The sequence below is a fragment of the Scyliorhinus canicula genome, chromosome 7 (assembly GCF_902713615.1).
Source record: "Scyliorhinus canicula chromosome 7, sScyCan1.1, whole genome shotgun sequence".
In the NCBI taxonomy this organism is placed as follows: domain Eukaryota; kingdom Metazoa; phylum Chordata; class Chondrichthyes; order Carcharhiniformes; family Scyliorhinidae; genus Scyliorhinus; species Scyliorhinus canicula.
This window is the reverse complement of record NC_052152.1, coordinates 205,187,332-205,199,439: the sequence shown is the minus strand read 5'-3', so window position 1 is coordinate 205,199,439 and position 12,108 is coordinate 205,187,332. Positions and strand designations below refer to the sequence as shown.

Below are 12,108 nucleotides of genomic sequence, written 5' to 3'. Positions count from 1 at the left end.
CTGAGTGGGATGATTTTCAGAGAGCCTGGGAAGCAGCTGGAGTCCTGGACGCCCAGAGGAAAAGCAGTCTTCCCGCCCCAGCCTCTTCCCACCCAGCCCCTTCCCGCCCAGCCCCTTCCCACCCAGCCCCTTCCCATGCCAGCCCCTTCCCACCCCCAGCCCCTTCCCACCCAGCTCCTTCCCACCCCCAGCCCATTCTGGCCCAGCCCCTTCCCACCCCCAGCCCCTTCCCACCCAGCTCCTTCCCACCCCCAGCCCATTCTGGCCCAGCCCCTTCCCACCCCCAGCCCCTTCCCGCCCAGCCCCTTCCCATCCCAGCCCCTTCACACCCAGCCCCTTCCCACCCAGCCCCTTCCCATCCCTAGCCCCTTCCCATCCCCAGCTCCTTCCCACCCCAGCCCATTTCCACCCCCAGCCCCTTCCCACCCAGCCCCTTCCCATCCCCAGTCCCTTCCCACCCAGCCCCTTCCCATCCATCTCCTTCCCACCCATCCCCTTCCCACCCCAGCCCCTTCCCACCCCCAGCCCCTTCCCACCCCCCAGCCCATTCCGGCCCAGCCTCTTCCCACCCAGCCCCTTCCCACCCAGCCCCTTCCCGCCCAGCCCCTTCCCACCCAGCCCCTTCCCATGCCAGCCCCTTCCCACCCCCAGCCCCTTCCCACCCAACCCCTTCCCACCCAGCCCCTTCCCCGCCAGCCCCTTCCCATCCCCAGCCCCTTCCCATCCCTAGCCCCTTCCCATCCCCAGCCCCTTCCCACCCCCAGCCCATTCCTGCCCAGCCCCTTCCCCGCCCAGCCCCTTCCCACCCAGTCCCTTCCCACCCAGCCTTTCCCATCCATCTCCTTCCCGCCCATCCCCTTCCCACCCAGCCCCTTCCCACCCCCAGCCCCTTCCCACCCCCAGCCCATTCCGGCCCAGCCCATTCCCACCCAGCCCCTTCCCATCCTTCTCCTTCCCGCCCATCCCATTCCCACCCCCAGCCCCTTCCCATCCATCTCCTTCCCGCCCATCCCCTTCCCACACCCAGCCCCTTCCCACCCCCCAGCCCATTCCGGCCCAGCCCCTTCCCACCCAGCCCCTTCCCACCCCAGCCCCTTCCCATCCCCAGCCCCTTCCCACCCAGCCCATTCCCACCCAGCCCCTTCCTGCCCAGCCCCTTCCCACCCCAACCCCTTCCTGCCCAGCCCCTTCCCACACAGTCCCTTCCCGCCCAGCCCCTTCCTACCCAACCCCTTCCCGCCCAGCCCCTTCCCACCCAGCCCTTCCTGCCCAGCCCCTTCTCGCTCTGCCCCTTCCCACCGAGCCCCTTCCCACCCCCAGCCCCTTCCTACCCCCAGCCCCTTCCCACCCCCAACCCCTTCCTGCCCCGCCCCTTCCCATCCCAGCCCCTTCCCACCCAGCCCCTTCCCATCCCAGCCCCTTCCCATGCAGCCCCTTCTCGCTCTGCCCCTTCCCACCGAGCCCCTTCCCACCGAGCCCCTTCCCATCCCAGCCCCTTCCCACCCAGCCCCTTCCCATCCCAGCCCCTTCCCATGCAGCCCCTTCCTGCCCAGCCCCTTCCCACCCCCAACCCCTTCCTGCCCAGCCCCTTCCCACCCAGTCCCTTCCCGCCCAGCCCCTTCCTACCCAACCCCTTCCGCCCAGCCCCTTCCCACCCAGCCCTTCCTGCCCAGCTCCTTCCCACCCCCAGCCTCTTCCCACCCAGCCCCTTCCTGCCCAGCCCCTTCCCACCCCCAGCCCCTCCTGCCCAGCCCCTTCCCAACCCCAACCCCTTCCTGCCCAGCCCCTTCACACCCAGTCCCTTCCCACCCAGCCCCTTCCCACCCCCAACCCCTTCATGCCCAGCCCCTTCCCATCCCAGCCCCTTCCCACCCCCAACCCCTTCCCACCCAGCCCCTTCCCACCCCCAACCCCTTCCTGCCCAGCCCCTTCCCACCCAGTCCCTTCCTACCCAGTCCCATCCCACCCAGCCCCTTCCCACCCAGCCTCTTCCCGCCATAGCCCCTTCCCGCCTCCAGCCCGCTCCCACCCTGCCCATTCCCACCTTTCCCTTTCCTCTCTCGTTAGAATACCGAAAGTTCAGTGATGAACTGATTGAGGCTTTTGAGATTGAGAAAGGAATTTGTTCCAGAGGAACATCTTCCACTAGTGGCGAGTCCGGGACAAAAGGCCACAACTTAACAGTCACAGCCCGGCCATCCAGGAGAAAGATTTCCTTCATACAAAGGGTGTAGGAATATGAAATTCTCTGTCAAGAATCCGTAGATGCCGTCGGTCAATTAATAATTTATTAGATTTCTTGGCCAGATTGGGGTGAGAAAGAATATGAGATAAAGTGACTGGATGGAGTTAAGAGACGGGTTAGCATGATCTCATTCAACAATGCTACAGACCCAAGGGCTTCAATGGTCATCTCATGTTCCTAAATTCAGTCTCATTCGCTGTGACCTTGTACACACAGTTCTCATTAAATCTCTCCAGCTTGCAGTGTTGGTATTAAGAGATTCAAGAGCACCTCGCAAACCATTGTTAAAATACTGAGCCTGTGTCCGCCCAAATATCACACCCACCATGAACATATACAAAGCAAGGGGACGACAGGCTCTAGGAGATGTTTCACTGTCTGGTTAAACCCTCAGAGCTTGTTTTGGATCAATTAGTATCACAAGGTGGAGCTCACAGAGTATGACACAACACAGCTCAGGTTGCTTAACCCATTCACACCTCACCAGCCTAAATCCTCTCCACCCAACTTGCCCTCAGTCTCTGATATGATGTACCTCCCTCATCACTAACCTGTCCTCCAGCCTGAAAACGTCAGCTAGTCAAACAGTTTCCTTCCATTGGAAAGCCACCAATAAACAGGCCAGAAAAAGCACTGAGCGGACCTCCTTCGCTTGGCGGAAATTTCCTGCGCCCATGGCTTTTCAGTTACTTACAATTGTACATGGTAACCACACTTTAAAACTAATTAACTTTTTATCATGAGATTAGGATGTTAAGGGTTAGGAGCCGAGTGGGTTTCCTCCGGGTGCTCCGGTTTCCTCCCACAGTCCAAAGATGTGCAGGTTAGGTGGATTGGCCGTGCTAAATTGCCCATAGTGCGCAAAAAAAAAGATTAAGTGGGGGTTACTGGGTTACAGGGATAGGGCAGATATGTGGGCTTGAGTAGGGTGCTCTTTGTAAGAGCCGGTGCAGACTCGATGGGCCGAATGGCCTCCTTCTGCATTGTAAATTCTATGTAAATTCTATGACCCATCAGGTGAGTAATTGATTACGGCATAGATCAGCCATGATCTAAATGAATTTCAGTGCAGACTCAAGGGGCTGAATGGTTTCCTGCTTCATTGACTGTGGAGTGCTGAGGACGTGAAAGGCTTTACAGAAATGCAGGATCTTTCTATCCCCAGGTGAGGCGGGATTGGGGAAAGGACAGTAACTAAATGTAGTGTTTCTAGAGAAGGGTGAGAGCAACTGGGGAGAAGAAAGGACCCGAACAGGCCAGAAACAGAGAACCAACATCTCCTCAATGTTTACTCCACCCCATGCAGCCGGTGTTAATGGCCCTTGAGGACATCTCTGAACGGTCAATTAATCCGCCTCTAGCTTCTTGACACAGACTCAGGGGCGTCAATCCCGCCATGTCCCGAATTCTCCGCCCGCCCAAGATTCGGCGGGGGCGGTAATCGCCCCTGTGCCGGTTGGTGGCCCCCCCCCCCCCCCGTGCCGGTTGGTGGCCCCCCCGTGCCGGTTGGTGGCCCCCCCCGTGCCGGTTGGTGGGCTCCCCGTGCCGGTTGGTGGCCCCCCCGTGCCGGTTGGTGGCCCCCCCGTGCCGGTTGGTGGGCTCCCCGTGCCGGTTGGTGGGCTCCCCGTGCCGGTTGGTGGCCCCCCCGTGCCGGTTGGTGGCCCCCCCGTGCCGGTTGGTGGGCCCCCCCCGTGCCGGTTGGTGGCCCCCCCCCCCCCCGTGCCGGTTGGTGGGCCCCCCGTGCCGGTTGGTGGGCCCCCCGTGCCGGTTGGTGGGCCCCCCGTGCCGGTTGGTGGGCCCCCCGGTGCCGGTTGGTGGCCCCCCCCCCCCCCCCCCCCCGTGCCGGTTGGTGGCCCCCCCCCCCCCCCCCCCCGTGCCGGTTGGTGGGCCCCCCGCGCCGGTTGGTGGCCCCCCCCCCCCCCCCGTGCCGGTTGGTGGCCCCCCCCCCCCCCGTGCCGGTTGGTGGCCCCCCCCCCCCCCCGTGCGGTTGGTGGCCCCCCCCCCCCCCCCCGTGCCGGTTGGTGGGCTCCCCGTGCCGGTTGGTGGGCCCCCCGCGCCGGTTGGTGGGCCCCCCGCGCCGGTTGGTGGGCCCCCCCGTGCCGGTTGGTGGCCCCCCCCGTGCCGGTTGGTGGGCCCCCCCCCCCGTGCCGGTTGGTGGGCTCCCCGTGCCGGTTGGTGGGCTCTCCGTGCCGGTTGGTGGGCCCCCCCGTGCCGGTTGGTGGGCTCCCCCCGTGCCGGTTGGTGGGCTCCCCGTGCCGGTTGGTGGCCCCCCCCCCCCCCCGTGCCGGTTGGTGGCCCCCCCCCCCCCCCGCGCCGGTTGGTGGCCCCCCCCCCCCCGTGCCGGTTGGTGGGCCCCCCCCCCGTGCCGGTTGGTGGGCCCCCCCCCCGTGCCGGTTGGTGGGCTCCCCGTGCCGGTTGGTGGGCCCCCCCCCCCGTGCCGGTTGGTGGGCCCCCCCCCCGTGCCGGTTGGTGGGCCCCCCCCCCCTGCCGGTTGGTGGGCCCCCCCCCGTGCCGGTTGGTGGCCCCCCGCGGCGATTCTCTGGCCCACGATGGGCCGAAATCCCGCCGCTGACTAGCCTCTGGATTAAACCACCTCTCTTACCGGTGGGATTGGCGGCGCGGGCGGGCGCTGGGGTCCTGGGGGGCGCAGGGCGATCTGACCCCGGGGGGTGCCCCCACGCTGGCCCGGGATTGGGGCCCACCGATCAGCGGGCGGGGCTGTGCCATGGGGACACTCTTTTTCTTCCGCCTTCACTATGGTCTTCACCATGGCGGAGACGGATGAGACCCCCTCCCCTGCGCATACGCCGGTATGACATCAGCAGCCGCTGACTCTCTGGCGCATGCGCGAACTTCCGCCAGCCAGCGAAGTCCTTTTGGCCCCGTCTGGCATGGCGCCAAAGGCCGTTCACGCCAGCCGGCGGAGCGCCAACCACTCCGGCGCGGGCCTAGCCCCTCAATGTGAGGGCTTGGCCCCTAAAGGTGCAGAGACCTCCCTCCGCACCTTTGGGGCGGCCCGACGCCGGAGTGGTCCACGCCACTCCATCCTGCCGGGACCCCCCGCCCCGCCGGGTAGGGGAGAATCACGGCCAAGATCTCTGTAAGCATTGCTTTGTATTTGTATCAGCTCCGGCTCAGCTGGCAGCATCTCTGCCCCTTGAGTGAAAAAGCTTTGAGTTAACTGACACTCCCGGTGCAGTGTGAGGGAGTGCGGCACTGTCAGAGGAGCTGTCTGTGAGGGAGTGCGGCACTGTCAGAGGAGCTGTCTGTGAGGGAGTGCAGCACTGTCAGAGGAGCTGTCTGTGAGGGAGTGCCGCACTGTCAGAGGAGCTGTCTGTGAGGGAGTGCAGCACTGTCAGAGGAGCTGTCTGTGAGGGAGTGCAGCACTGTCAGAGGAGCTGTCTGTGAGGGAGTGCGGCACTGTCAGAGGAGCTGTCTGTGAGGGAGTGCCGCACTGTCAGAGGAGCTGTCTGTGAGGGAGTGCGGCACTGTCAGAGGAGCTGTCTGTGAGGGAGTGCGGCACTGTCAGAGAAGCTGTCTCTGAGGGAGTGCAGCACTGTCAGAGAAGCTGTCTCTGAGGGAGTGCGGCACTGTCAGAGGAGCTGTCTGTGAGGGAGTGCAGCACTGTCAGAGGAGCTGTCTGTGAGGGAGTGCCGCACTGTCAGAGGAGCTGTCTGTGAGGGAGTGCAGCACTGTCCGAGGAGCTGTCTGTGAGGGAGTGCCGCACTGTCAGAGGAGCTGTCTGTGAGGGAGTGCAGCACTGTCCGAGGAGCTGTCTGTGAGGGAGTGCAGCACTGTCCGAGGAGCTGTCTGTGAGGGAGTGCAGCACTGTCCGAGGAGCTGTCTGTGGGGGAGTGCGGCACTGTCAGAGGAGCTGTCTGTGAGGGAGTGCGGCACTGTCAGAGGAGCTGTCTGTGAGGGAGTGCGGCACTGTCAGAGGAGCTGTCTGTGAGGGAGTGCAGCACTGTCAGAGGAGCTGTCTGTGAGGGAGTGCGGCACTGTCCGAGGAGCTGTCTGTGAGGGAGTGCGGCACTGTCCGAGGAGCTGTCTGTGAGGGAGTGCGGCACTGTCAGAGGAGCTGTCTGTGAGGGAGTGCGGCACTGTCAGAGGAGCTGTCTGTGAGGGAGTGCGGCACTGTCAGAGGAGCTGTCTGTGGGGGAGTGCGGCACTGTCAGAGGAGCTGTCTGTGAGGGAGTGCGGCACTGTCCGAGGAGCTGTCTGTGAGGGAGTGCCGCACTGTCAGAGGAGCTGTCTGTGAGGGAGTGCGGCACTGTCAGAGGAGCTGTCTGTGAGGGAGTGCAGCACTGTCCGAGAAGCTGTCTTTCAGCTGAGAATGTTAAACCAGGACGTGTCTGCCCTGTCAGATAAGATTATATGCACTAGCATAAGACCAGGGGGGTTGTACCCCGTGACACCAATATTTACCACAGCTGTCTGGCCAGTTATCTGTGTCGTTCGTGGGATCTTGTGATGCACAAATTAGCCGCCACAATTCCTGTTTAACACAGTGACTCATTCCACTAGTCCCTTCGCTGTGTAGTGGTTTGGGACAGAATGAGATCATGAGAAATAACAGCTCTTTTTTGACATATTAATTTCTCTCCCTGCCTCACAGGCCACGGGTTCGTTTCTCATTTCAATCAATGCTTTCTAAGGAGAAACTACCCTGAGTGTGACCCTGTGCTTCTCAACCTAAACCCCCCCCAACCCAATCCTTGGCCCCACCCCCTGCCTACAGGGAGCAGCTGCCTGGAGCATTACCTGTACTCAGAAATCCCTGTAAATCTCCAGATTGCTTTTTCTTACTCGACGATTCTCTCTTTCTCAGTGCTTGTGCAGACAGTTGAAGGATATCGCTATTCTTAGAAAAGTATTTATTTATATTTGGAATTGGCCAAGCATTTTACAAAGGTACTTTTGACACTGCTCGATATCCCAGTGTGGAACCGGCTCTGGTTCCCATGAGGCAGCACGTCCGACCCTTCCACAGGCCAACTCTTTTCCCCATTAATTTCCATCAGCGTAGTTTTTCAAACTGCCACGTAGGTGTCAGGGTGTGTGTGTGAGTGTCAGGGTGTGAGTGTGAGGGCATGTGTGTATGTGGGTGCGAGTATGAGGGTGTGTGTGTAAGGGTGTATGTGTGTGTGTTTGGGTGTGAGTGTGAGGGTTGTGGTGATATGCATCACTGTAGATACACAAGGGGTTAATGTAAGTACACGTAGACTAGCTAGACACTAGAGGGAGCACCAGAGACATAACTCACAGACACTCAACCAATAGGTCAGTAAGATAGGACACGACCAATGGGCATTCGCGATACACACAGAGGTGACACTACCACAGGAGGGCATTACACCAACCCATATATAAAGGACACAGCACACATGATCTTCCTCTTTCCAGTGGAGACACTCAGTGAGTACAGACACAGGGTTGATCACACCCACCATGTGGATTGTAGCAGACTGGTTTGTCAGTCTGAGTAGCTATAGAAGGATTAACAGTTGTGGCGAACCCGAGTAGGAGAATTGTAAATAGTTCAATAAACGTGTTGAAGTTATCTCCACGTCTGAACCTTCCTTTGTCAGAGTGAACATCAAGGAAGCCGCTTATGCTACGCCAAGAGCATAACAAGACAAGGGTGTGAGTGTGTGTGCGTGAGTGTGTGTGTGAGGGTGTGTGTGAGTGTGTGTGTGTGTGAGTGTGTGTGTGAGGGTGTGTGGGTATGTGTGTGTGTGTGTGTGTGTGTGTGAGGGTGTGTGGGTATGTGTGTGTGTCTGTGTGCATATGTGTGTGTGTTTGTGTGTGTCCGTGTGTGTGTGTGAGTGTGTGTGTGAGGGTGTGTGGGTATGTGTGTGTGTGAGTGTGTGTGTGTGTGTGTGTGTGAGTGTGTGTGTGTGTGTGTGTGTGTGTGAGTGTGTGTGTGTGTGAGTGTGTGTCTGTGTGCGTTTGTGTGTGAGTGTGTCTGTCGTGTGTGTGTGTGTGTGAGTGTGTGTGTTTGGGTGTGAGGGTGTGTGTGTGCGAGAGAATTGGAGGGTTGTGTGTGTGTGTGTGAGGGTGTGTGTGTGTGAGAGAGTGTGAGGGTTGTGTGTGTGTTTGTGAGAGAGTGTGAGGGTTGTGTGTGTGTGTGAGGGTTGTGTGTGTGTGTGAGGGTTGTGTGTGTGTGAGGGTGTGTGTGAGTGTGTCTGTCGTGTGTGTGTGAGTGTGTATGTTTGGGTCTGAGTGTGAGGGTGTGTGTGTATGTGCGTGAGAGAGTGTGAGGGTGTGTTTGACTGTGTGTGCGTGCGTGCGTGTGCGTGTGTGTGTCATTACATCCCTATCGCCTCTGGTGACCAATTAACTGGCGGATTAATGCAGCTTCTTCTTCTTTGTACAGAATCCACGGGCCTAGTGGCTGATTGTGGGTGTCGGCCCTGACACACCTCTCCTACAGCCTGGTACAAAGTCCCAGTTCGGGTTTAGGGCAGAACGATTATCCAGGTGGAGGAGGGAAAATCAGCCCTCAGCCGCTAACGTTTCCTTTGAATGTTTTTCCGATACTTTGGGAGAAACCTGTGTAGACTAGGCTCATGCACACTGGAGTTTAGAATACTGAGAGGTGACCCCATTGAAACATTCTGAAAGAGTTTGACAGGCTAAAAACTGAGGGATAGCCCCTCTGGCTGGGAAATCTACAACATGGGGTGCGTCTCACTCAGGACTGAGGTGAGAAATTTCTCCACTCAAACGTTCAACTCCCCCCTGGTAAAATCAAAACATCACAGAGGGGTTGTCCCCCCCCCCCCCCCACCCCCACTCCCACTCCCAGTTACTCATCCTGAAATACAGCTGGATCTTTATCACCCAACCTCCTGACTCGGGCTGGCTGATCTCCCCTGAAACTGTTGCCTTAAATAAGTTTGATAGAATTGGGAGCAGTCAGGGAAATCTCTGTGAGCACAGTTACAATGTCACCTCAACCCAGGGTACAGGCTAAACATCTCACCCTCGCTGGTGTGTGCTGAGGGTGCCACAGTAACACATATGCACCACCATCATCCCTCCCACATAGATAGAGACATTCCCAGCCAAAATAAAGTGTCAATTTCCCTCCTCAAACTTGCCCCGAGTAAACTCCCTGGACTGGATTCCCATTCCTGAGGCAAAGGGCCAGCACGAATGGAGAAACCGCGGGAGTTCGACGACAGGAAAATCGGTGCGATTCCCTCACCGATTCCAATACCAATCAGGGGCGAGCACCGGTGCCCCGCGAAACTCCCGCGGATTGCAGCGAAGACGGGCAGAGAATGGCCGGGTCCCTGCCCGCGCACGCGCAGGACTGGCAACCTGCATCGGTCACGCCAGAAAACATGGCGGCGGCTGTGCGCGAACCCTACCCCGCCAAACGCGACCCGGCAGTGCACCCCCTGGCCACCGCCCACCAGTCCCCCCCCCCAGCCCTAGCAGAATCCCCCCCCTGGCCGACGGCGTGGATCCCGGCTCAGTATAGCGGCGCTGGATGCTGTCAGCAGCTGGCACGACGGGTTCCTGATCCACTGGGACCACATGTGGCCGTGCCTTCGGGATCTGGGCCCACCGGGCTGGAGCACTGTGGGTGGGCCGCCTGATGACCGGCAATGGCGTTGAAACGGCGCGCACCACGCTGACGCCAGATTAGAGAGGGAAGAGCATGGAGGACCTGCGTCAAACCAGCGCCACTCCCGATTCCGACGTCGGAATCCATTCTCCGCTTGATTGCCGATCATGCTGTCAGCGTCGGGCCACGAAGAATCCAGCCCAGGGTCTCCACCACCTTGCCTGACTGTAATATTCCAATCGGACAATGAGTGGTTGTAGTCCCACAGATCCTGGGTATGTTGAGACACTTTGTTACGTTACTGGGCTAATAATGAATTTAATCGCAGCATAGCAAGTCTGACTGTTTGAATTCAGTTTGTTAAAACAATCTTCCCAGTAAAAGTGGCCATGAATCTATCACAGTGTCAATAAAAAAAGAAAGTGTTGCATCTATATAGCATCTTTCACAACCATCAGACGTCCCAAAGTGTTTTCCAGACAATTTGAAGGTCACTATTAGGAAACACGCTACCACGAGCAACGCCATGATGATGAGCATTTTCAGTGGTATGTTGATTGCGGTATAAATATCGACAGGGACACTGGGGAGAACACTTTGAAACTCTGCCAAATAGTTAGTGCTGCGGGATCTTCTGAAGCCACCTTAGAGAGCAGACTGAGGTAAACATCTCGGTGTCGACACCAAAGGAATTACGTGGAATTCCACGACAGAAAATTCAGCGCCACACCCGCACCGATTTCGCTACCAGCGAGGGGCTAGCACCGACCCTGGTGGAACACCCGCGTGCCCGTCCACCCTGACCCCACAGTTCACCTCCTGGCCATGCCCCACTACTCCTGCCAGCCCTGGCAGAAGCCACCAGCCAGGGGGTCTCGGTGGAGTATGACAGTGCTGGACACTCTGCACGCCCTCATTCTGCAGCCGCCACGCCAGGCTCACGACCACTGAGACCACACGTGGCCCGCTAATGATATTCAAACGGGGTTGTGTCTGCGCGCAGCACACGTCTCGATGACACCGATTTGGAGGGGGCGGAGCATCGCGACCCGCGTCAAACCGGCACCTGTCACGATTTTGCGGTCGGGATCCATTCTCTGCCCGATCGTCGTTCCCGATTTCAGTGTCGGGCAACGGAGAATCCCGTCCCTCATCTCAAAGACAGCACCTCTGACAGTGCAGCACTCCCACAGCCCTGCAGTGCACCTCGCCACCCTCACCCAGTCTGGATGTATACGTGACTCCAGTCCCACACCAACATGGTTAACCCGCAAGCCCCTTGGACATATCAAACCACCACAAGCAGTAACAAGGCCATCACCACCTCCTCAGGGCTGGGTAATAAATGGTGACCTTACCAGTGACGCCCTCGTGCATGGAATGAATGAACGGGAAATAGTGGCCGTTCATCTTACCTTCTGCAGCCACTGCGAGTTGTTCTGTGTGGCTGTCTCCAGGTGGCGGAGTTTCTGGAGGGAGGTATCTGTCTCACTGGGTGGGGCATCCCGTTGGAGGGCATTGTTGTCACGCTGCTCCATGCCAGCTCTACAATGGCCAGGGTCCGGCAGGATGAAGGTGTAGCTGCATTGCCCATGCTGGACGCGGTGGTAGTGCCCACGGGAACTGTCTGCTGTTCGCCGCTGCCCGTTGGAGCCTGCCAGGCTGGCTGAAGCCCAGAGTAAATTCAGAGCAAGAACCAGCATCCGCATGCTGCCCATTTGCCCACCTGCTCCCCCTGTTAGACCTCTTGCCCCTGCACAAGGGCCCTGTTTGAATGCTGCGTCTATCACTGATTTACCTCCACCTGAGCCCTCCTAACCACCTTCACAAGCAATTCTCAGCCAGGTGTGGACACTGCAAGACACCGAGACTCTCCCTAGAATTGCAGCTATGCTGGTTCTGCAAGATGACTGTCAAAACCCTTTAATTTAGCTTGCATTGCATTTAATCTCTCTCCCTCTCTCTGCTTCCCTCTCTGTCTCTCTCCCTCTGTCTGTCACACTCTCTCTATCACTCTCTCTGTTACTCTCTCTTCGTCACTCTCTCCGCCTTTGTCTCTCACTTTCTTTACCTGTCTCTCCCTCTCTCTCTCTGCCTCTTTTTTCCCTTTGTCTTTCCCTCTCTCTGCTTCTCTTATTCTTACTCTCTCTTTCTCTTCTCTGTTTCTATCAATCCCCTTGTCTGTCTCTCACTCTGTCTCTCCTTCTGTTTCTCTCTCACTCTCTCTGTCTCCCTTCCACTCTCACATTCTTGCTCTGTCTCTCTCACTTTCACACTCCTTCTGTTT

The 12,108-nt window shown here is 58.8% G+C and overlaps 1 protein-coding gene across 2 annotated transcripts in view; it reads right to left on the bottom strand.

The window, feature by feature from the left end:
* Positions 1-11,864, bottom strand: part of angpt4 (angiopoietin 4) — a 146,388-nt gene extending 134,524 nt beyond the window's left edge. Inside the window, exon 1 of one of the 2 annotated variants that reach the window (XM_038803773.1) lies at positions 11,237-11,864. In XM_038803773.1, coding sequence (XP_038659701.1) covers positions 11,237-11,539 — 303 coding nt within the window. In that variant the 5' untranslated portion in view covers positions 11,540-11,864. The remainder of the gene's footprint in view (positions 1-11,236) is intronic. The other variant, XM_038803771.1, reaches the window with a different exon arrangement.
* Positions 11,865-12,108: the final 244 nt, after the last annotated feature.